This window comes from Diplotaxodon limnothrissa, linkage group LG18 (assembly GCF_057381915.1).
Source record: "Diplotaxodon limnothrissa isolate DT_005_m linkage group LG18, D_limnothrissa_male_GT1.1, whole genome shotgun sequence".
Lineage (NCBI taxonomy): Eukaryota > Metazoa > Chordata > Actinopteri > Cichliformes > Cichlidae > Diplotaxodon > Diplotaxodon limnothrissa.
Window position 1 is genome coordinate 4,499,529 of NC_140613.1, and position 26,005 is coordinate 4,525,533.

General features: G+C 39.6%; 2 protein-coding genes across 7 annotated transcripts; both read left to right on the forward strand.

Annotated features, from left to right (window-relative positions):
• The first annotated feature begins 1,826 nt into the window (after positions 1–1,826).
• On the forward strand, positions 1,827–9,085 carry LOC146612901 (E3 ubiquitin/ISG15 ligase TRIM25-like). 6 transcript variants are annotated; one of them, XM_085378368.1, is made up of 2 exons: positions 1,827–1,841; positions 7,427–9,085. In XM_085378368.1, exons 1-2 carry the CDS (start codon positions 1,827–1,829, stop codon positions 9,083–9,085), a joined length of 1,674 nt encoding a protein of 557 aa, XP_085234494.1. The 6 variants fall into 6 exon arrangements, with proteins under 6 accessions (XP_085234494.1, XP_085234497.1, XP_085234499.1 ...); XM_085378373.1 differs by lacking the exon at positions 1,827–1,841 and having other exon boundaries at positions 7,394–7,606; positions 8,009–9,085; XM_085378370.1 differs by lacking the exon at positions 1,827–1,841 and having other exon boundaries at positions 7,406–7,952; positions 8,487–9,085.
• Positions 9,086–12,437: 3,352 nt separating this feature from the next.
• Positions 12,438–22,267, forward strand: LOC146612902 (uncharacterized). Its single transcript, XM_085378380.1, has 3 exons — positions 12,438–12,581; positions 15,166–15,403; positions 20,999–22,267. Exons 2-3 carry the CDS (start codon positions 15,181–15,183, stop codon positions 22,240–22,242), a joined length of 1,467 nt encoding a protein of 488 aa, XP_085234506.1. The 5' UTR covers positions 12,438–12,581; positions 15,166–15,180; the 3' UTR covers positions 22,243–22,267.
• The last annotated feature ends 3,738 nt before the right edge of the window (positions 22,268–26,005 follow it).

Consider the following 26,005-nt stretch of genomic DNA (forward strand, 5'->3'; position numbering starts at 1 on the left):
CAGGTAGCTCCATGCCCTCCTGGGTTTTAAATGCACTTTAGAACACACATGCATCAACACTACATATGAGCGGGCGGAGGGAGGTTTGGAGTCTTTGTATCTGTGGGTGCCTGTTTGTCTGTGTCTATGTCAGGTCGGGTATCAGAGGTCTTGGTCTCTTATGCTGATCCGATACCAATACTTTGTACAAAAACTTATTTTATTTATTGTATCTCAAATTATAGCTTCATACCCAGATAGCAAGGAGACATTGAACAGATGTTGATTTTCCATCTGAACCATCAGAATCGTCAGGATTGAAATGTCAACACAAAACCAATGTTGAAACAACATTGAAATACTGATGAAACCTTACACTGACATTGAAATAACATTGATTCACCGTTGTTCTGTCATCGTTGATTGTTGATCTATTTATAGTTGACAAGGTGACAACAATCACGTTGAAAAACCATCGATTTATGGTTGAGCGGGAAATTAAAGCTGCTACCACTTGGACTATTCCGCAGCACCCCTATCACATTGGTACATCCCTCCAGGTAACCATTGTCTTGTACAGTAGAGCGGGACATTAGATTTACTCTCAGCGGAATTGAGGCATCAGTTCATGCACTGCACTGGCCTGCACCACGATTAGTATAAGGTAAGAATGAATGACTTTTGTTCTATTCGTTATTTCCACGGTTGCATTTGAATAACAGTAAAAAAAAAAAAACAAACTTGTTAATGTAAAGTTTCGGATAAAATGTGGGAGCCCGAAATTGTGTCTACTTTCATCTTACAATCCGGCAACAAATAAATTGCACTGCAAACAAAGTCTATCAACAAAGAAAACATTTTCGTTTCATACTTTTCCGTTATATTCCCTTACAAAGCTAGCTTTAACGCTTCGAGGGTTCCTTTGTTCTTGCCGTCACCTCGGCGCTTGACCCAGACTTTCGCTCTGTAGTTGCTTTTTAGCATAGTACTACAAAAAAACTGTAAATCTGTGATATATGATTGATAAACGTAAAGGTAACTGTATAAATGTGTTCAATGACTTTGTTACTTTTAATGATTGGAGAGCACCCGCTTCGATTCGCACTCAATTCAAACTTTACGTTGCACGCTCACCTAACTTTACGCTGCACGCTCACCTAACTTGCGTTTGCACCTTTTGTCCACACGTAAACTGCGTTTAGCATTTACGTGTGGACGAGGAAGACGGAGAAAACGCAGCGTCAAAGGTGTGCGCCTATTTTGACGCCACACTGTGCGCCTAGTTTTTGTCTCGGTGCCATGAATTCCTACAATGGCAGACTTAGACAAAATACTGTTAATTTTATTATCTTCAGTGTTTAAATGCTTACATATACGGGTTTGCTTGTAATTGTTGCCTATATACACTTTAAGCTATTATTTATTATTTAGTTCAATCAATAGATCAAGTTTTGTAGTGACTATGAAATATATTGTAATTATCTGTTTCCTGTTTATCCTAGACAGGGCAAAAAAGGACTCCAAATTAAAAAAAAGATAAAAATGAAAGACTGGTGCATTGTGCAGTTTAGCACTGGTGGTACAGAAATAGTCCCTAGATCATGGATAAATGGGGAGAAATTGTCATGGCCTCCATATCCTCCGTGAGACACATTCAGGATCCACGACGCAGTAAAGAGGAGAGTTCATCCTGGTGCAACATGGCTCACCTATGCACCAGTCTGACTTCTAATAAGCCATGGTGGGTATCATCTGGATTGGTGTTGTATAAATGTAACAATAACAAGTTTTTCGTGTCCTAATTTATGTCTGGCCATACATTGTGTTTGTACTTCCAGACACATTTCATGAAGCAGAACGCAGTCTTCAGAAATATCTAAGTGAACACTTTGATACGTCTGACCTTCAGTCCGAAGCTGAAACTCAGACCAGTCATAAAAGAAAGCACAAGTAAAACTTTTTTTATTTCACAAACATATCTTTGATTGCTAAGAATTTATGATCTTGTCTTTTATACATATCTGTGGTGCTTGCATACTGCAATATCACCACATAATATAGTCCAAAACGTGGAAGCTTGTAAACTTTTTATAAATGCAAAGCCGTGTACACTTGTGCACTTCAAAAATTCCTTGTATACTGTACCTTCTTGCACATCTCCGTTTCCTGTGTGTGTTGTTATAAATCAAACTGTAACTTTAGGAAAAAATATTCCAAAAGCACATTTGTAATTACTTATGACCGTTTTCAACTTTTTTTCTTTAGACCAAATCCCCTGTACACATATAGTGACTCAGAGGATGAGCAGCCCGCAAAGAAATGGTTTCCCCAGGCCCCTCGAGTGAAAATACCAGGTAATAAAATACTGTCTAGTGTCTTTGTACATATCTGTGTGTGACACAAGGAAACTTTTGATAAGTTGTCTGTATTCTTAAATACTTAAAAAAAATGTATCTTTTTCTGTCAGACCTGACGAGAGCTGTTAACGAACTCCGTGAGGAGGTCAGAGCCATCCGCAATACCGGCTGCAATGAATCGGTAGATGCTGGGGTACTGCCTCTGGATTTGCCCTTGCACAACATTGAGCAGCTAAACAATGCAGAGCCAGCTCTTCAATCACAAGAGGCAAATAAGGCAATGGTAAGTATATAAAGGTTATGTACACTTTGTAACTATAAAGTGTAATAGCTGTCAGATGTGATTTAAATACATAACAACGGCCTGTTGGTTAAACACACAAGCACTTGCATACACATTTAAGACATGAGACACGCTAATTCCATCTCTTAAAATGTGTCTATAGGTGAGACGCTTTGCCTTGATTGGAGCCTGACGCAGCAGTTAGGGGCAAACTCTATGTCCGAGTTTGTCTTTGCACAAGCAGTGCAGAAATGGCTCCGATACGCCCCAGATCATTTGGGTGGTGCAGGACGCACATCATGCAAAAAATTACAAACTTCTGTGAATCATATAAACGTAAATAGGAAACTGTCTTTTAATAAAGTATTTAGCAAACGAAACATGCCTATTGACCTTTTTTTGTTTATTTTTTTTTCTCTCTTACATCACATGCAATGCTTTCTTATTTTAGGATATTAATATTGACATGATACATTGTGAGACATTTGGGGGTTTTTTTATAAAGGGTGTCCAATTTAAGGAATAAGTACAATTATGTGTTTAGGTGGTTGAAGTATTGATGGAAACATGCAGTAGTTTAGTATTGGTTAAAATACCTATAAAGAAAGGTAGATTTCCAGTCATGATTTAACTGTTGTTTTAATAAAAAGCAAATATGCGAAAGGTGGAAAATCAACACCATAGCTCAACAGTGTTTCAATATCAGAATCTGACATTGTTTCAATGTCAGCAGTATTAGAAAATATAACGTTGAATCAACGTCAGGTTTCAACATTGATTCAACATCAAAACCTGACGTTGTTTCAACGTTAAAAAAGGGTGCAAGAGTGACGTTAGGTCAACGTCACACTTCAACGTTGATTCAATGACACAGCCTGATATTGACTCAACATTGTTTCAATGTTTCCTTGCTATCTGGGTAATGATTACAGGACATCAGATTACTTGTTCTTATCACTTAAAAATGCAGAATTCATCATATAGAAATAAAGAAACTGAAGCTGTGCGCTATTTGAACACGTTGCCTGCCTGCAGCACTAAAGGACTCCGTGAGAGACGTCTGTCTCGCCCTAGCAGCATCTGTCCCTGTCCTCTCCTCCTCTTCTGTTCACCTCAACATACGCTCATCATATTCTGTGATATGATTTATTCTGAGGTGTTTGACAAGGTTAGTGATGTTGCCACAACACCTCACTTTCTTGCCACATGTATTGCAAACCATGTCTCAGCTGTTTGTGGAGGTAAAATACGTCCACACATGACTCCATTTATGCTCAGCCCTTATTGTGAGTGCACACGCCAAGGGGCTGCGACACATTTATGCAGCCGTATTTCGCACATGACTATGAAAGGTGGAAGAGGAAGTAGTTCCTTCCTATGTAGACAATCCGAATGATATAGTTTCTTTCCACTGTGTTCCTGTTAATGATAAACTACAAACTTACCCTAAATTACTAAAATATCGATATTTTATTATGAGAATCGATTCTAGAACATAAATGACTGGTATCGTAGGAATCGATATTTCAGTATCGAGCTGCACATTACTATGCGATACCCTCACGAGCAGTGTTGGTCAAGTTACTTGAAAAAAGTAATCAGTAACTAATTACTGATTACTTCCCCAAAAAGTAATCCCGTTACTTTACTGATTACTTATTTTCGAAAGTAATTAATTACTTAGTTACTTAGTTACTTTTTAAAAACACGATTTACAACCTGAATAGGTAATAAAGCGATAGATCTTTCAGCCCAATTCTACTTTTTCTGCATAATCCATCATACAATAATAATAATAATAATAATGGATTGGATTTATATAGCGCTTTTCAAGGCACCCAAAGCGCTTTACAATGCCACTATTCATTCACTCTCACATTCATACACTGGTGGAGGCAAGCTACGGTTGTAGCCACAGCTGCCCTGGGGCAGACTGACAGAAGCGAGGCTGCCATATCGCGTCATCGGCCCCTCTGTAATCAAATGGAAAAGTCTCTTTTTAAAACTTGTTTTATTAGTTTTAATCTTTTAACTTTATGCATCAAGCAAAAATTTAATTATATGCAACATTCTCTGACTTGAATAAATTAGTTTAACATTTAAACCTATTTTCTGCACATTCCAGCACATAAAAGAAAATAGTTTTTGTGTTTACACTCACTCTTTCAAATAGATGCAAGTAAAACACAGCAGAAAATAAATAAAGTCAAAGACTCAGCGGTCCTGTTGCTCTATTTTCACCTGTAAAGCAGGAGTGGGGTAGGCGGAGGTTTACCCTGGTGCAGGTGTGCCGCGGTCAGTTGAAGAATCCATGAGTTTCTCTGTGAATTTCCCATTACGTCGTTGCGCACTCGGTGCTTGCTTGGAAGTTTAGGGGGTTTTTTCGCTGTAAAAAGAAGTTTTCTTCCCACGCACAACGGACACTAAGGTTTTTGTCACTTTATATGGAATCAAACTCAAAGTAAGGTCAGTACTTCCACGCTTTAAACGCTGCACGCTCATACTCTCTCCGCACTCGATATATGATCCATTGTTGATCTGCACACAGCTGTTGTCGCTAACGGCGCACTCGCTTACGTCACTGTCGTGAGCCATTCTCGCAAAAAATCACGGTTTTAGTAACGCAGTAACGCAGCGTTCCTACGGGAAAGTAACGGTAATCTAATTACCGTTTTTGCAATAGTAATCCCTTACTTTACTCGTTACTTGAAAAAAGTAATCAGATTACAGTAACGCGTTACTGCCCATCTCTGCTCACGAGGGGCGACCAGGATTTCAAAAAGGTTTGATTTTCTTTCAACCATACGATTGCTGATTGGGAGCTGGTCGTGAGGTGTTAATCACTTCTTGTTACCCCATGTATACTACAAGACACACGATTAAGGCGAAACTCGGGCCGATCCCCAAAACGGTCAACGCACAACTGAAAAATCATCTCAAAATGGGCCGAAAATCACACACTGTATGCCCAGCTTAAGTGAAGAACAGATTAGCTGTATACTGAGGAGGGTCAACCAACATTCTCAGCCCTGCCAGGTTAACCCTTTAACAACTTAGCGTTGTGTGTAGAGATTGAAAATCTCTCCTTTGATTTTTTCCTCGTACTTTGTTTTTTGGTCTTTTCGTCAAATCTGTCTTCGTACGGACCTGTCGAGTTCTTCGTCGTTTTGTACATAACTGTTTTTGGGGCAAATAAAATGCAAGTAGGGATTAAAACCTCAGAATTAATGATTACCGGTGCTGGAAATGCTAGTGTTTGATGCAGTGTCTTGATGTTGTTGCCACGGGTACCCACAAAGCAATGCGCGAAAGTCACGTGGTCTGTCAATCTCTGTTGACTAAGAACCAAAAGGCTTAATACTAGTGATGGGATTTTCGGCTCTTTCGGCTCGGCTCACTAAAAAAGAGCCGGCTCTGGAAATAAAGACATAAAATCAGGACTGACAGAGATGGGGAAGAAGTCTCATTGTGACAAGTAAAGTTTATCTTGCCTGGCTGGGCAGCTCTCCTGGTGCTCAGCACCCCCAAAGCTCTGATCCTAGAATCGCCCCTGAGTAGTGGAGAAGTCCAGTGATATCTGATCAGGTCATTTCTAGTTGAACATGGCAGTGTGAAAACTGATGTGGCTTCTTCTGAGGCTTATCTTCAACCCAAACAATTGTGTGAAATTTTGCTGCCCAACCTGTGACCCAACAGGATTAGTCAAGCTGTGGAGTGAACTGAAGAACCCGGCACATCATCATCCCAACTCCTGAGTCATAACTTTTGCACCAATATTTGGTCACAATAACCCGATTTACGAACCTACAGCTTTTACACAGAAGTTGATTATGAAAATAACCCAGCATTTTTTAGTGTGTATGAAAAGTTTGGAATAATCTGTAAATGAGACATATAACTTTAACAGTTATAACCAGCATAATCCACTTAACCTGCCAATGAAATAACAGTTACTGACTCATAAACACACGACTCAATCATATGAAACTGCGTGACAGCGGCAATGTTTTGCAATCACCCCCTTACAAATATCCACTGTGGGCTAAGGGCATGGTCACTGAAGCAAAGTTCCTTTGAGTGCACTTGATTATTGTCTCTAGACGTCCTGAGAACAAGTCAGAGGATGAAAATTTAAACACCTCCTGCTATGAACAATAAAGGCATGTGCCCTATATTGTCACACATGAGACAAGAGTATAAGAACTAACTGTCAAAAGCAACTTGAAAAACAAACAGGTGACGAAGGAAGAGACGTTATAAATCTCTGTTATTGTTGCTCGGTTTTCTTTTAGGAGCATTTGGAATTTTCTGTTTTGTAACTAAAAATATAAAAAATAAATGGACTACATTTGTTCTCAGCTCAGTTTTGAAAAGTTATTCACTATGTTCTCTCTTTATATGGAGTATTTTAAATACTGAAACAAATAAAAAGATGAATTAATTTCGCAGACTTAGATTATTTTAAAAGACCTTTTAAAACACACTGTTTAAAACTGTTTAAAATGCGAAGCAAGCTCTGTTATAAGAAGTACTAATCACACTTTCCTCTTCTTAGAATTAATCATAGCCTGATAATCCTCCCTCCTCTTCCTGCTCTCTGACTCAGCACCTACTGTCTGTCCATATATTTCCTTCTTCCCTCCCCTTCAGGTCTGCACTTTGAACATGGCTGTAATCAACGTGCAGCGACGCAGAAGAGCTAACTCATGTTGTTTAGATAAGAGCTCCGAATGCTTTCAATTATAAGGAAGTGAAACTCACAAAGTCACTGATACTGAGAGGAGAAATGGCGCAGAAAGGAGTTCAGCTGGACCAAGAAACTTTCTCTTGTTCGATCTGTTTGGATCTGCTGAAGGAGCCAGTGACTATTCCCTGTGGACACAACTACTGCATGAACTGTATTAATGGCTTTTGGGATGGAGAGGACGAGAAGAAAATCTACAGCTGCCCTCAGTGCAGACAGACTTTCACAGCGAGGCCTGTCCTGGTGAAAAACACCATGTTAACTATTTTAGTGGAGGAGCTGAAGAAGACTGGACTCCAAGCTGCTCCTGCTGATCACTGCTATGCTGGACCTGAAGATGTGGCCTGTGATTTCTGCACTGGAAGAGAAATGAAAGCTGTGAAATCATGTCTGGTGTGTTTGGTCTCTTACTGTGAGAAACACCTTCAGCCTCATTATGATGTGGCTCCATTAAAGAAACACAAGCTGGTGGAGCCCTCCAAGAAGCTCCAGGAGAACATCTGCTCTCGTCATGATGAGGTGATGAAGATGTTCTGCCGTACTGATCAGCAGAGTATCTGTTATCTCTGCTCTGTGGATGAACATAAAGGCCACGACACAGTCTCAGCTGCAGCAGAAAGGACTGAGAGGCAGAGAGAGCTGGAGGTGAGTCGACAAAACATCCAGCAGAGAATCCAGGACAGAGAGAAAGATGTGAAGCTGCTTCAACAGGAGGTGGAGGCCATCAATCAGTCTGCTGATCAAACAGTGGAGCACAGTGAGAAGATCTTCACTGAGCTGATCCATCTCATCCAGAAAAGAAGCTCTGATGTGAAGCAGCAGATCAGATCCCAGCAGGAAACTGAAGTGAGTCGAGTCAAAGAGCTTCAGGAGAAGCTGGAGCAGGAGATCACTGAGCTGAAGAGGAAAGATGCTGAGCTGAAGCAGCTCTCACACACAGAGGATCACATCCAGTTTCTACACAACTACCCCTCACTGTCAGCACTCAGTGAGTCTACAGACTCATCCAGCATCAATATCCGTCCTCTGAGCTACTTTGAGGATGTGACAGCAGCTGTGTCAGAGGTCAGAGATAAACTACAGGACATTCTGAGAGAGGAATGGACAAACATCTCACTGACAGTCACTGAAGTGGATGTTTTACTGTCAGATCCACCAGCAGAGCCAAAGACCAGAGCTGGATTCTTAAAATATTCATGTAAAATCTCACTGGATCCAAACACAGCACACAAACAGCTGTTATTATCAGACGAGAACAGAAAAGTAACATTCATGTATCATCAACAATCCTTTTTGGATCATCCAGACAGATTTACTGGATGGTGGCAGGTCCTGAGTAGAGAGAGTCTGACCGGACGTTGTTACTGGGAGGTGGTGAGGAGAGGGGGAGTTTTTGTAGCAGTTGCATATAGGAATATCAGCAGAGCAGGGACTCGAAATGAATGTGGATTTGGTCGTAATGACAAGTCTTGGGCACTAGATTGTTCCAAAAATAGTTACACATTTTGGCATAACAACACTGAAATTCCCATTTCAGGTCCTTGTTCCTCCAGAGTAGGAGTGTACCTGGATCACAGAGCAGGTATTTTGTCCTTCTACAGTGTCTCTGAAACCATGACTCTCCTCCACAGAGTCCAGACCACATTCACTCAGCCGCTCTACGTTGGGCTTAGACTTTACAACAATTATGGAGATATTGCTGAATTCATTAAACTGAAATAGACCGAAGACTTTCATATTGTGGGTTTAAATCTATATTTTAGTTTCCATTTTATTTTCTCTCCATCATTTCTGCTCTGCACCGAGATCAGCTGTCTGTCAAACATTATGGGTGGTACTTTGACATCTTCATTTTGTTCTCTTGATGTTTTTGAGTTTTTAAAGGGGATCCTTCCTGTGTTTGTTTGTCCATTGAAGGTACCAGTGATCGATATGAATTTTATTTACACAAATATTTCTCCACCTTTTTTTGTCTTCTACTTCATGGGCTTTAACAGAGAAATTAGCAGAACATTCTTTGTCAAGCAGTTTTTTTTGTCTTTACTTTAGAAAGAAACAAATACATTTATCTGTTTGGTATATTCACACACACACACACACACACACACACACACACACACACACACACACACACACGTCTATATACACACATACATACACAAAGCTGTGTAAACCAACTATAAATAACTAATCTAAACTTATATACATTAAATACAGAAATGAAATGAGGTGGAATGAATACTACAGAATGTACATAAGGTGCAGCTGCAGTTTGGCAGTGGGAGCAGTGTGACATAATATAATCTGAATGCTTATTTGCTGATTATATTGTTTTATGGATAAGAGAGGCCCAACTTTGAGTACAGTCTGTGCCAAAAGTACTGACAGGAAACTGCATGCTTTTGCAGAGAACATGAGTTGCGGGCAGAAAGTGAAACTAAGTAGGGTGTTTGATCGAAACTTAAAGTGTGTGTGACGTCTAGAGGAAGTATATAAATAACTAGGCTTCCTGTTTGTGCTTCAGACCTGAGCTTGTGTGTTCGTGTGTTCAGGTCTCCCTTCCCGGTAACGTAAAATAAAGATCATTTTTTGAGTTTGACCACTTTGAGCTGTGTCTTTCTTTGCCGTAAGGAATACAAAGAACTGGGATTTAATACAGGTCAACTGTTTAGAAGGGAGATGGCGAGGGGAAAGAAACTGTTCCTGTGTCGGGTGGTCCTGGTCTGCAGGCTTCTGTACCGTCTGCCAGAAGGCAGCAGGTCAAAAAGTCTGTGTCCAGGGTGTGAGGGGTCTGTGATGATTTTCCCTGCCCGTTTCCTGGTTCTTGAGAGGTACAGCTCCTGGATGGAGGGCAGGGGGGCGCCGATGATCCTTTCTGCTGCCTGTACAGTCTGCTGCAGTCTGCTCCTGTCCTGTTTAGTGGCTGCACCATACCAGACTGTGATGGAGGAGCACAGGACAGACTCAATGACTGAAGTGTAGAACTGGATCAGCAGCTCCTGTGGAAGACTGTACTTCCCCAGTTGTCTCAGGAAGTACATCCTCTGCTGGGTCCTTTTGAGGATGGAGTTGATGTTGGTCTCCCACTTCAGGTCCTGGGAGATGGTGGTACCCAGGAACTTCAAGATCTTCACAGTAGACACCGGGCTGTCTGATATGGTAAGGGGGAGCAGAGTTAAGGGATGTCTCCTGAAGTCCAATTGTAGTGGCAATTCCTTTTGTTTGACCAACCAAACATCCCGCAATTAAAAGTCCACAAGCCACTGCTGCACTGCGATAATATTCCGTATGCAGGCAAAAGAAGTCCACTGTCCAAACTTGAAAGTTGCGTTTTTATGGTTTATTCATCCAGTTTGGCAAGCAATAACAAGATCCATTTTTAGTTACTTCCTGCTGCTTCTCCTGCTCTGGTAAAAACCCATAGGCTCACCCCAGTGCATGCTGGTCCTATACCAGTCTCTTTATTTATAGAAACAAAATGGCCCTACAGCTTTTACTGACTAATTTAACAAAGTAACATCAAACAAACAAAACATTGAAACAAATATTAACCTACAAATAAACTTGTAAATAAACCCCAAAATATAAGTAAACTAACAACAAACTTTATCTAATTTCAAAAATAATAAAAAATAAAGAACAAATAGCTCCAACACCACTGTCATCTCTACAGTCTTAAGAGTGTTCAGCTCCAGACTGTGCTGACTGCACCAGAGTACCAGCTGCTTAACGTCCTGTCGGTATGTAGATTCATCACCATCTTGAATGAGGCCAATGACGGTGGTGACATCTGCAAACTTTAGGAGTTTAACAGCAGAGTTCTTGGAGGTGCAGTCATTAGTGTAGAAGGAGGACACATCCTTGAGGGGCACCAATACTGAGGGACCGAGTTTCAGAGGTGATCTCCCCCAGCCTCACTTGCTGCTTCCTGTCTGACAGGCTGGTGATCCACTGACAGGCAGCTGGTGACACACTGAGCTGGGATAGTTTGGAGGAGAGAAGTTCAGGCACGATGGTGTTAAAAGCCAAACTAAAGTCCACAAACAGGACCATGGCATAAGTTCCCGGGCGGTCGAGGTGTTGCAGGATGTAATGCAGCCACATGTGATATGAGACTAACTTCACTGGAGGACTAATTATAATATATAACAATATAAATATAGTATTTCCTCCTAGAAGAGATGAAAGACACGCTTTTGTGTGGATGAGTGTAGCGTTTTACTTTTCTGAGGCCCTTGCAGAAGCATCACTTGGTTCATAGGCCTTGTCTTCTGAAAAGCTCTGGAATGCTTTACTGAATAAAACAAATGACTTTGCTCATTTGACTTCAGTAAGGCAGACTGGGAAGCATTTCCTTCTAACTGTGAAAAAGCCACAGAGAAATTTGAGAAAAGCAGGATGGATGAATGGAATTACAGTTTATCTGAAATTATTGTTTAGTGCAAATAGTTTAGTGCAAGAAAAATAGTGGAAATGACAAACATAGTAGCTGCTAGAGTGATTAAAACAGGTCCAAAATGAAGTTCAAGACTGTTCACAAAGGAGCTCAGATATGTGTTAAGGAGTGAAGAAAATGAATGAAATGATAAGGAAACATACAGAAACTTCAGTTAATGAAGATGACACTAAAATCAATCTAAAGGCTGGAGAACCTGTGGGGTGGGGGGTGGGGGGGCATTGAGGTGACTGTTGTTGTGATTTGGCGCTATATAAATAAAATTAATTAATTAAATTTAATAAGCACTGGGTCTTCTGAATGTGGATCCATCATCAAAAAAACAGCATGTGGAAAAAGCAATAACAGAATGAAAAGAATGGGTGTCATTACTTTACATGTTTAGACAGTCTGTTCCAGTTGTGCTGCAGAATATTACAGACTGTTTAAGTCAATACTTGGCTTGGATCACTGGGGAACTAAAATTCTTTATTCGGGTTTCTGCAAAGCACTGGACTGTTTGGAAGGACTTTTATTTGGACTACGAATGACCCGAGGAGGGCAGCAGTGCGCCAGTTCTACTCGAAATTCTAATAGAAGAAGTATAGCGGAAATGACGTCACTCAAACTCCACAACAAACAAACAACAGTGGTTTGAGAGTTTTTCAAGGTAGAAATCTGCTCGGAGGTTAAGAAACAATCGACCAGGGTGAGATCAACCATCAGCGCAGACTAAATTCAACCAGCAGCTCATCACATAAGTGCGTCCCTTTGATTTAAACGGTAAGATTTTAGTATTAAACACGCGGACGAAAGAATCTGTGAGAGAAACCTTCAACTCGCACCACGTGGTTGCCGTGCAGATGTTGTAGGTTATTTATTTTAAAACTGTGGAACGCGCGGTACTTGGGCTCTTTCTGGTCGTACGCAGGAAATCTCCTTTTTTTAAAGATTAAATAACATAGCATTGTGGAGGTATGCAAAGACAGCACCAGGGTTCTCGAGGCTCTTCTGGGAGCCTAAGTATAGAACCGAATAGTGGGATTGTAACGCGCTCTGAGGGTCTCGAAAAGCGCTATATAAATGCATGCCATTATTCCATTATTAAGTCGACCATAAAAACGTCTCCCCGAGCGTGAGTCCTCTATGACGAGCTACCTTTCCTTATCGCCAGTGGGCTCGGCCACTATAAAGGGATGGCGGGCTCGTTTCCCCGAGCCTAGGCTGCAATGGCTGATGATCGTGGCGCGATCCCAGCCACCATCGATGAGCCTTTTCTGCGAGTGAAATCCTTCGCGGCCAGTGTTCCGGATTAACTGGCGTTGGCCGAACAGATGTGTGGTAGACTTGCTTTTCAGTAGCCGCTACCAACAAAACAGCAAATAAACACCAAATGTGTCATCCGTGACATTTATAAGGTTACCTCAAACACACTCCCTCAGTCTTGTTGCTCTTTAATAACAAAATGTTTAGAAATGTCGCGAGTTTACCTGGTGATATTCTCGTGCGCGAGGCGATCGCGAAAACGGCAAACAATTAACACCACGCCGATGTTGTTCACAGGACAGCAAGAGTAAACGATCGGGAGAATCTTGTCTTCGTTATTGTTCCCCTCGTACGTGTTATTACTCCGATTTCAGCGTTTTCGCTGCACAACTAAAACGTGCAGTTTACTTTATGTTCACTCAAATTGAGTCAACTAGCGCCACCTGTGGTCAAGTGCCTAAAGCCTACAGTCAGATTAACTTGTGACACACATCTGCACCTCGTTTGAATTAGTTTCATGCACAATACATTTGCCATGTTAATGTATTCTCTACACAGGCAGGCTATGATAACAGGATGTGAAATATTAATGTGTCATATATTTGTTCAAGACGTATTTCTTTGTTATGGGAAAGAAAATTAAAATCATGATAATCAACAGGACTGGTGATTTCAATGACTTTGTGTATATAATTTGTCATTTTCTACTGATGTAGGCCAAAAATAAATGCATAATATAATTATATAAAAAAGGTTTATTTGCAAGACACAAAAACAGAAAAAATTGAAAGTTACAAATGTATTGTGCTGCAGATGTCTGTGTCACAAGTTGATCTGGCTGTAGGCTATGGCACCTTGCCACGGGTGGCACTAGTTGACTCAACTCCATTTGACTGTACACAAAGTAAATTGCATGCTTTTGTTGAAAACCGAAAACTACTGCTCTATAAGCTTGTTATTTGCTTTTGAAAATAAAATGTTATGTGCTTTCATCTATAGGGTTAGTTATATAAGTGACTTAGTTTATAAATGTTATTATCTGGCTTTTTCAGTGTTTTATTGTTTCCTGAGTGCATCAGTTTGGCTGAGATTAAAGTTACAGTTTTCACACAGCTGAATAAACAGAAAACTGAACAGAAATGTGAGATGATTGAGAATTTACTCCAATGTCCTGTTATATTTGAGGGAGCAAAGAGCAGACTGCTGAATTGATTGTCTCGGTGGTGTTTAATCTGCAAATTTAATTAAAAGTTTAATGAACTATCATCTTGTCTTTATTTTTAGTGAGCACATACGTTAAACACTTTAAGCTGTAAGCTAATGATAGTTATGTAAGAGCAGGTGCATACTGGTGCAATAAGCTGTACGTTTTACAACAATGGATGCATGATGTGATTAGTCGACTATCTCAAAAATAATTGTTTGTGGCAGCCCTAGCTGGAGTACCCAGAGAGAACCGACACACTGAGGAGCAGAACATGCAAACTCCTGAGTCGAATTAAGAATCTTCTTGCTGTGAGGCAACAGTGTTAACCACCATCCCACCATGGTGATTCTATATTTTTACTTAAGTACAGTTTAAATAATTTACATGATATTAATTTATTATTGTGACTGCAATTATTTCGTAGTTTGAAAATAATGAAAAACAAAACAAAATACTGCAGCTTTAAGCACAAATCAGCAAACAAAGTGAAACAGCTTTTAATTTGAAATTTGGACTCAGATCATAGTCAGGTGGTGAGAAATACTCTAAAATCCTCCATCTAAATATAATTAATGATATAATTACTTTTGGTTGTTACTGTGGCAGGTTAAAATGACAAACAGTTGCGCAACTGTGAAGCTGTGTGTGTGAATGTGTGTGTGAATGGGTGAATGACTGAATGTAGTGTGAAGCGCTTTGGGGTCCTATGGACTAGAAAAGCGCTATACAAATGCAGGCCATTTACCAAGCTGGCAGCAGCTACCTGAAAGTTTTTGTATTCTTAATTTTGCTTATAAAAGTATCAGAACTTGAGTCACTCACACGGTGCTCTTGAAACATTTGTCACATTTGTTCATTTTTAATTTCTCCCGTTATCACTTGTCTCTTTTCAAGAATTCTCAAAACAGAATGAAGAGTAAGGATGAGGAGGTTCCCGCAGACCAACAGATCTGTAACCAGGAGAGGAGCTCCAGTCTGAAGCAGGAGGACCCAGAGCCTCCTCAGATTAAGGAGGAACAGGAGGAACTCTGCACCAGTCACGAGGTTGAACACATCATGGTCTGGACCGGGCAGGAGAGGCTCAGACTGCTGGATACCATCTGGAAACCTGAAATACAGATACAAAGCAAAGGTATGTGAAACTATCAGGAAGGCAGGAACGAGTGAAGCATCAGTGATGTCTGCACTGGGAAGAAGGAAAAGTAATATCTGTTATTGTTGCTCAGTTTTCTTTTAGGAGCAGTTGACAGTCCCACAAATTGTGGTTTTCTGGAAGCAGAAACGATGTCTCACAATGTCTACAAGGGGTCACTGTAGACCATAGATTTGCTTCATAGCATGTGGCTCGCAAGTTTGCTAATAGTAGGCAGTGTTGGAAAAGTTACTTTTAAAATGTATTACAGAATATATGTATTTTGTAATGTATTCAGAACTCGTTACTCAGTGAGTGTAATGTATTCTGAATAGAGATGGCACGATACCACTTTTTTATGTCCGATATCGATACCGATATCATAAATTTGGATATCTGCCGATACCGATATGAATCCGATATAGTGTTTTTTAATCAACAAAACTGTTTTTTAAAATATCTTGCTGCATTTTGTATAAGTTCATACTCAAGTTTAAAACAACAACTACACTAAAGCTATTCTGTTATACCTGTATGCAAAAAAAATATTTCATAGTTCAGCAATACTGATCAATCTAATAAACTTAAACCTACACCATCCTCCCTATTCTGGTATTTTAAAGAGTACTTAGCATAAATATTAAGCAACCTAACTAATAGGGTTCCAACTCCCAGCAACAACAAAAATAAATAAATAAAAAATAGGGAACCACCCCTCACGCTCCACCTCATGATGCTTAATCGACGTAATCAACCTTAATTTGATGCAGTGTGGAAAAAAAATGCACAGAAATCAATTATTTTTCAAGAAATATTAAATAGATTCAACATCTTTCTTCAACAAAATTGCAGACTGCACAGATGGTACCTTCCCAAAGGAAAAAGTACTATAGTTTACTAGAGTATATATATTAGACGTAATAGTCACTATATACAGTAATTGACTTCTATTCATTTTACATCAAATTAAAACTTTGGGTGTCAGATAATTATTTATTAAAAGCTCGACATTTTAAATGAGAATAAGAAAGAAAAGTATGTCTTTGTGCCCCCTTTTCCCTGTTAATGCCCTATCGGCCCCCCTGGCTAAACTTTGCTAGATCCGCCCCTGCACAGTTACCAGCGTCAGCTACGTAGAAAAAGCTCCTGGTGTAGAAAGTAATATTAAATACATTCTAACAACAGCTTATCAAGCTTAAACGTTCTGCTGTTGTTCAGCCGCTGGTTTCCTCTTTCTGGTGCAAAGTGGACCAAAAACAAACCAGAGAGACGGACTCGCGACAGAAAAGCCGATCAGCTGATCATTAAATGGTAAATGGCCTGTATTTATATAGCGCTTCACTAGTCCCTAAGGACCCCAAAGCGCTTTACATATCCAGTCATCCACCCATTCACACACACATTCACACACACTGGTGATGGCAGCTACATTGTAACCACAGCCACCCTGGGGCGCACTGACAGAGGCGAGGCTGCCGGACACTGGCGCCACCGGGCCCTCTGACCACCACCAGTAGGCAACGGGTGAAGTGTCTTGCCCAAGGACACAACGACCGAGACTGTCCAAGCCGGGGCTCGAACCGGCAACCTTCCGATTACAAGGCGAACGCCTAACTCTTGAGCCACGATCGCCCCATTAAGCAAGTAATTAAGTAAGTTTCATGATTGAAGTAGCAGCCGGAGAGCGAGAGGCAGTCGTTTGTTAAGCTTAACGCAGGAATGCTTTACAAACATTCAGAGATGGACTTACACACTTGCTTTACTTCTCTCGGGGATAACTTTGTCGGAGATGAAATGCCAGGTTGCTAGCGAAGCTCCACCTGCTATCCAGACCACCGACAGGTCCCGCATGCCACAGCCGCTCTATCACGTGACGCATACTGCTCTGACGTGCTAACGTTCTGAGGTGAGTTACGGCGTGTTGCAAGTTTTGCGAGGTGCTTTCGTGATATTTAATGGATCGGATTACATTTTTTATTTTTCTCCGATATCCGATCCAGTAATTTAGGTCAGTATCGGACCGATACGTAATATCGGATCGGTCCATCTCTAATTCTGAATACTTTGGATTACTTAATATATTAACATGCTTTTTACAACTACATGAATTGCTGTGTGATTTATTACTATTACTGAAGGATACTCGCCATACCAGTACCAACTAGACTTTTAAATCTTAATGTAAAATGAGTATCAGTAGGTTGGACATTAGGTACGGCTACACTTTTTGCTGGGTCTCATATAGAAAACTATTCTGCGCGTATATGAAACAGGTCCGTGGCTCCGAACCGTAGTAAAGGGAACCCCGGGGTATTCCGTTACTACCCAACACTGTTGGTAAGGCACAAATATGGCAAAACTAACAACAGTTAAACTAAAAAGCAAAACAGTTCTTTAACCTAATTCCTAATACAGCTGGGTGTAATTGTCACAGGACAGTACAGCCACTGCTAGGAAATTAGTGCTAAATAATTTTACCAACAAAGTATGAAAAGTTTGGAATACTCTATAGATGAGACAAACAAATATTACTAATGTAGGATTCTAATTAGAACTTAAACTTTATTTTCAGGGGTACAGGAATAATATAAACTAAAAGGAACAAGCCGATGTGTGTTGGTTGAGAAAGTAGAAACAATCTTGTGTCTAGTTAATGTTGAAACCTGAAAATGAGTTCATATTATGATGCTGATTGTCTTTATTTGTTAATGGATATAAAATTTCTACAGATACAAACCCAATTAAACCCAATTGGACATTGTAGAAGAAAAACAACAAAACAAACAAATATACAAAACATTTGCTTATTTTGAAATTGAAGATAGCAACAGAAAAGTCAGGACGGAGCCATGTTACCACTGTTTTCTGTCTTCTTTTAACAACAGTTAGTGACCTGAGGAGAGCAGCTGCTGTTTTGAGTTTCTTCCCATTTTTCTCTGATATAAGATTCTAGCTGTTGAACAGTCCTGGGTCTCCATTTTCATATTTTTCACTTTCATGCAAAATATTTTCAGTGGATGAAAGAAACATTTGCCATGTCTGCAGGCAGGCCAGTTCACCACCTGGACTCTACTACTACAAAGCCATGTTGTTGGAATAAATGCAGTATGTGGTTTAATATTGTCTAGCTGATGCAAGGCCTTCACTGAAAAACCCGTCGTCTGGATGTGAGCATTGTCGAGTTAGAAACTTGACGCCTAAGCAGCCAGTTTGATAGGAAATTCCATCAGAGAAGAAAGTTTTTGACCTGAGCACTGAGAACAAGCAAGTGATCCTCATTAATCCAAAGGATGCCATGTCCATGTTTTCAAAAAAAATTCAAATTCTGATTCGACTGACGACAATTGAGACAAAAAACCTAAAATCCGAGTAGAGAAAAGTTATATTTTTTACTGTAAAAACCACAAACATGTTTAACAAATCATTTTTGAAACTTAAAATGCAAATAGAAATTGTACATTTCTAAAAATTATGCACACATTTTGCAAATATCATCGGTACATGGCACTATGTACCTAAAAATGCACACATAAGACTGAGAAGAACACCACAGGTATAAACCCTGCAGGTAGGGCTGCCACAAACGATTATTTTGATAGTCGACTAGTCACCGATTATTTATGCGATTAGTCGACTAATCAGATCATCATCCACTGGACGTAAAACTACAGCTTATTGCACCAGCAGCATCTGCTCTTATATAACTATCATTAGCTTACAGCTTTAAGCTTTTAAGGTGCTAACTAAAGATAAAGACAAGATGATAGTTTATTCAATTTTAATGAAATTTGCAGATTGTTTCGGTGAAGTTTAATAAACTCCTTGCTATCTAAAATATAACAGGACACCGGAGTATATTCTCCAGTATCTCACACTTCTGATAATCAGCTGTCTGCTTGACGTTTATTCAGCTGTGTAAAAACTATAACTTTAATCTCAGACAAACCGATTTACTCAGGAACAAATAAAATACAAAAAAAAAAAAAAGCCAAACAACAACATTTTTAATTTATCTAAGTGACTTATATATGTTTAACCTGAGTAGCGAAAGACGGCGGTGGGTTTGAAAACAATTTGCCGGGAATCCGGTCTTCTCACGGCGCTAGTGACCTAGCCCCCGGCTAGCTATCGAGCTAGCGGGTAACAGACGTCTCCGAAAACGTCGGAGCGCTTTTGAAAATATGTGGTGTCCTGATAAACTGAGCCGATATTTGAGGTTTACACAGCTACATTCTTGCCTGAAAATATGTTAAACGTTTATTTTGTGACCCAGAAAGAATAATACGAGTAATATTAAAACTAACTAGCTGCCGCCATTGTTGGAAACTAAGCTGGGCCGCGCTATGAATTCTGGGACACAGCTTCTTCTTCTTCGGGGTTTAACGGCAGCTGGCATCCTTGTACGTGCAGTGCTGCCATCTTCTGTTTCAGTCCGTTATTACACTCTTAAATCCTGCTATTATTCCTGCATCTTTTGGGATCTTACAAAACTTCAAACGACGCTTCGACTATTAAATCAGTCGTCTACGATTTTGATAGTCGACGTAATCGTGACTAGTCGACAAATCGTGGCAGCCCTACCTGCAGGTATGACAAATCTCTCACGCATCAAAACTTGCTCTCTCTCTTTCTTTCGCTCGCTCGCTATGACTCGCCGGTGTCACTCCTAAAACCTCCACCTCTTCCCAAACAACAAAATGCCACATGTTGCCACATCATTTTCGATTGGTTAACATGGTACATTTTTTCACTAATGGGGAAGGAAAGGGGTGTTTTGTCTTTTTCTCTCACAAGATAAAAAGGAGTGTTTGCTAGCGCTGTCCTTAAAAAAACACTGTTTTTACAGTTTCTTCCCACTGTAAACACTACTATTTTATTCAGAAAAAAACATTGTGTGTATTTTTTATCATACGTCTGTTTTACGTGGCCTGTCAACACAATTTAAAAACTGGTATAAAGTTTGAAGTCCGCACTTTCGACCCAAGTTGAAATGGAGACTCTGGGTCGTTGCATCTTGTTGCTGTGTTGTCCTAAATTGGTGGTTTGATTTTTGGCGCGTCAGCACGTCCGTCGACCCTCAAGCGTTAACCAAGTTGAGCATGCATTTCTATTGTTGAAAGCTAAACTTGAGACAGAAAGGCCTACAAACAAACAAGACCTGAAAGTCACTGCAGTAAAGGCCTGTAGAGTATTAAAAAGGAGAAAGCAAGCATCTGTATTAGAAATGAACATGATGATTTTTTTTCTCACATTTTTATGCCGTGTTTTCATTCAACCTACTGAATTGAAGCTGAAGGTCTGCACTTAAACTGCATCTGAGGGGTTTTATTTAAAATTCATTGTAGTAATGTACAAAATTAATATGTAAGAAAATGCAGCAAGATCTTTTGATTTGTATGTAGCTCCCCAAACTTCAATTTATTCCGGTGTATCTAAGTGTCAGTATCACTAGCACAACTGTTTGAATTACACTGGCGTACGTGGGCGACATGCTCATAGAGAATTTCTAATAGTTGATGAGATGTTTTGTTTTGTTTTTTTAATGTTCGAGTTTTTGGTTTTTTTCATTTTATGTTTTTGTTTTTGTCTCTTGAGACTTTTCAGATCAAAAGATCTGTAAGGAGGAAGAGGTTCCTGCAGACCAACAGGTCTCTAACCATGAAAGGATCTCCAGTCTGGATCAGGAGGATCGAAAGCCTCCAGAATTTAAAGAGGAGCAGGAGGAACCCTGCACCAGTCAGGAGGGAGAGCGGCTTCTTCTAAAGGAAGAGACTAATAAATGTATGGTGACTTCTACTCATGAGGAACCTGAACCAAGCAGTGACTTTCTTTCTAACAACTGTCCTCAGCCAGAGTGGAGCCAAGGCCAGGAAGAAAGTGAGCATGTGCACTCAGGATCAACTACAAATGCAAACACAAAGAGGAGAAATCAGAGAAAGCAAAGTGGAGTAGAGAGCCAGCTCATGTCATATAGTCAGTGTAAGCCTGACACAAGTAGAAAGTCTGTAAAATGTGAGATTTGTGGAAAAACCTTTCAGTATAAATACAGACTGCTTAACCATCTAAGAGTCCATACAGGTGAGAAACCTTATTGCTGTAGCACATGTGGGAAAGGATTCCGTCATCTGATCCACTTAAAATCTCACATGAGAATCCACACAGGTGAGAAGCCATATATTTGTAGCACCTGTGGGAAAGGCTTTCGTCACTCATCATCATCAAGAGTTCACATGAGAATCCACACAGGTGAGAAACCTTATTCTTGTAGCACTTGTGGGAAACGATTCATTCAGATTAACAGCTTAAACACTCACATTAGAACCCACACAGGTGAGAAGCCACATTCTTGTAGCGCCTGTGGGAAAAGCTTTAGTAACGCGTCAGCATTCAGAGTTCACATGAGAATCCACACAGGTGAGAAGCCACACTTGTGTAAAGTATGTGGTAAAACATTCAGTCAGGCGGCACACTTGAAAAAGCACATGAGAATCCACACAGGTGAGAAGCCACATTCTTGTAGCGCCTGTGGGAAAAGCTTTAGTAACGCGTCAGCATTCAGAGTTCACATGAGAATCCACACAGGTGAGAAGCCACACTTGTGTAAAATATGTGGTAAAACATTCAGTCAGGCGCCAAACTTGAAAAAGCACATGAGAATCCACACAGGTGAGAAGCCACATTCTTGTAGCGCCTGTGGGAAAAGCTTTAGTAACGCATCAGCATTCAGAGTTCACATGAGAATCCACACAGGTGAGAAGCCACACTTGTGTAAAATATGTGGTAAAACATTCAGTCAGGCGGCACACTTGAAAAAGCACATGAGAATCCACAGTACATGAAAGTGTCAAAGGTGGAGCAATGTTCAAAGCGGAGCTTCACTACAATGCATGAGGGAAAAGATTACCTCATATTTAGTTCAATTTGGTATTTTATGTCCGTAACAGTAACAACTGTTTGTTACACTAATTGGTTTGTTACTATGATGAATGTTTTTCTGTACAGATAACTGTACAGATAACATGTATATATTAATTGTAGATGTTAGTTAATATTTTTTTTACCTAAAACTTTGTTATAAAAAACATTTATTATTTTTTTATTGCAAACATTTAATTCATCAGTCATTCTGGTTTTCCTACAAAGGATTTGAAATCATTCAAGTAATACCTAAGACCAAAAATCTGGAGTCATTATGGACTGGAAGTCACTTCATGTTGTGATGTTGATTTAGTTAGTTGTGCTTTTTATTTATGTATATTCTGTAGTATTCATTCCACCTCATTTAATTTCTGTATTTAATGTATATAAGTTTAGATTAGTTATTTATAGTTGGTTTACACAGCTTTGTGTATGTATGTGTATGCATGTGTAATGTACATATAAACACACGTGTCTATATGTACATTACACATGCATACACACACACATGTGATCTGGACACAAGCTACGGACGCCTAACTTGTAGAACTTTGGCAAGTTCATCCGAGGCTTTTCAATGTGTCCTCACAAAATTATCACGACCACAACAACCGTGAAGAGCTAGATGGACTTTGCTGCTCAGTTATGTTTTCATTAGCAATTTAGAAAAGTTGATGGTGGTGTGTGTGTGTGTGTGTGTGTGTGTGTGTGTGTGTGTGTGTGTGTGTGTGTGTGTGTGTGTGTGTGTGTGTGTGTGTAAGAGAGAGATTTACATTGCTGTGCTTGAGAGCCACCATCTACTGGAACCAAATTCCTTTCTGATTTTTATAGTTTAAAAAGAAATGTCAAAAATGATTATAACCAGGTCTTTGCAGCAAACAACATAACAATGTTCTCCTTTATTTAGCTTTTTTCCACAATTTGTTTCTTGGTGTCTGACTATGTTTTATATAAATTGAGAAACTATTTATTTAAACTCAGATTTTTACAATGGACTTTTTCACCCAGTGTGCTTGAATTTGGGTCTGTTATACTTAAGCCCAGTACCCTGTTCAAATTCTTGGGCAGTCTACAAAGCATTGTAGTTTCATTTGTATTGTGAGAGATGTTAGATTGGGGGGTATTTTATATTCTCGTTTTCACATATTATAGAAATAGAAATAAAAGTAAATTGAAGAGACTGTTCTCTGATGCAAATGTATGTTGACATATGTGACTTCATCCCTCAACTACTGACGCTCACCATGTTGTGTAATGGATGTGAAAACTTTGCCTGTGTTGTTACCACTGGCAAGATGTGCAAAATAATTCAGCAAATTAAAGCATCAGCTTGTTCCATCACCCAGCTTGTTCAGTGAAGTCCGATGCTAACTGGAAATAGAGATAATTCGCCTTCAAAAGTAAATTTTAAGAATATGGAAACCATATAAAATTGCTCAAATACTGAACACAAATCATATTTCTGATACACAGTCTATGGGTGTAGCCTCCAGAGTCACACAACGGTTTTGAATGATCCTGTTATTTAAGCAGAAGACTATCCCACTATAAATGCAGGTTTTCTGTCCTATAGAGGCTCTGAAACCATGACTCTCCTCCAGAGTCCAGACCAGATTGACTCAGCTGCTCTTTATTGGAGTCTCTGCTGAGTTCATTAAACTTCTGCAATCTGGTAGAAGGTTCCGCATCTTCCGGGCAAGGACAGAGAGACTCAAGAGGAGCTTCTATCCCCAAGCCATCCGTGCCCTAAACACACACACCCGCCCTCTCACATCATCTATAATTGGCTGAGACAGGACTCTTCCAGACACTAAACCAAGGCACAATGTACATTTCAATTCCTTTAATTTTAAATATGTTTATATTGTCTATCCTGTAAAATAGTCAGATGTCTATTCATATTAATGTACAGAATTCACCTGCTTGCTGCTACTACTGCACATTCACCCAGTGTATATACTATATGTGTATATATATATATATATATATATATATATATATATGTATATGTATATATATGTTCTTCCTCTACACCCCCACCCCCCCCCCCACCCCCCACCCCCCTCGAGGAGCGTGTCAGGCTACATTTCACTGTGTGTTATACTTGTATAACTATGCATGTGACAAATAAAAAACCTTGAACCTTGAACCTTAAACTGCGAACGACTGAAGTCTTTAATGGTGTAAGAGGTTTAAATTTTCTTTTAGTTTGTCTTTCCATCATTTTCTTTATGCACTGCACATAGATTAGCTATCAGTTGAACTTTATGGGCAGAGCGCTACCCTAGTTTTATTTTTGTTTTTTGTCTGCAACTTAATGGAGTTAAACAGAAATTAGCAGAACTTTCTGTTCGTTGATCATATTGATGTGGGGGAAGGGAAAGGCTTAGGGCGTCGGGGGATTCCCCAGGAGCATCTTCCTTGGAGGGCTCAACCCGGGGTTGCGGTCATGGCCTGTTTAGGGGTCTGTTGGCTCTTAGGTGATGTCACCTTTACATCCTCTGTTAATATTTGATCAGTGTTGAATTTTAGCATTGATTTTATATCAGTTATTACCCTCAGTTAATGATGAATCAATGCTGAATTCCGCTGTTGATTTTCCACCACTTTTGTACCCTTGGTTAATATTGAAACAACAATAAAATCATGATTAAAACAGGACTTAATAGGTATTTCCATCAATCCTAGACCACAGAAAGCTACCATCAACACTTAAACCTGTGAAAAAGACAATTGTGTTTGATCTAAAAACAGGATAACCATTATATGTTGAACATTATCCTACAATTTATCATGTTCATAACAATAGCCCTATAATATTAAGCACTGGGCATTATGTAATTAAAAAAATGACAATAGACAAATTTGTATCAATAAAAAAAACTATTTGTTTTATAAAGAAGATTTATTGTTAAATGTATTAGTTACAAGGCAAGGCAAATTTATTTGTATAGCACAATTCAACAACAAGGTGATTCAAAGTGCTTTACAGAGACATTAGAAACAAAAACAAATAAAAAGCATGATTTAAAATTGATTAAAACAAGCAAACAAACAAACTAATTAACAAACAAACAAAACAGTATATAAAATCAAAACAGATAAAATCAGAACAGTAGATAAAAATCAGTAGTTAATGTAAGTTTTGAAATTTAAGCTTAAAAGTGTGGCTTTGGTGCTTTATTCAAATGCAGCTGAGAATAGGTGAGTCTTCAACCTGGATTTAAATAAACTGAGTGTTTCAGCTGATCTGAGGCTTTCTGGGAGTTTGTTCCAGATATAAGGAGCATAAAAGCTGAATGCAGCTTCTCCGTGTCTGGTTCTGACTCTGGGAACTGATAAAAGACCTGATCCAGATGACCTGAGGGATCTGGAAGGTTCATACTGGGTCAGGAGGTCACTGATGTATTTTGGTCCTAAACCATTCAGAGCTTTATAGACCAGCATCAGAACTTTAAAGTCTATCCTCTGACGGACAGGCAGCCAGTGTAAAGACCTCAGAGCTGGACTGATGTGGTCCACTTTTTTGGTCTTAGTGAGAATGAGCTGTAGTTGTCTGACTGATTTTTTAGGTAGACCTGTAAAGATGCTGTTACAGTAATCAAGCCTACTAAAGATGAATGCATGGACTAGTTTTTCCAGGTCCTGTTGAGACATCAGATCTTTTATCCTTGAAATATTCTT

Bases quoted from the DNA above. Each gene is read 5' to 3' on its own strand.
- LOC146612901 (XM_085378371.1), top strand. From the start codon at position 7,406: ATGGCGCAGAAAGGAGTTCAGCTGGACCAAGAAACTTTCTCTTGTTCG.
- LOC146612902 (XM_085378380.1), top strand. From the start codon at position 15,181: ATGAAGAGTAAGGATGAGGAGGTTCCCGCAGACCAACAGATCTGTAAC. The intron at 15,404-20,998 runs GTATGTGAAACT...TTGTCTCTTGAG, and splicing joins AATACAGATACAAAGCAAAG to ACTTTTCAGATCAAAAGATC.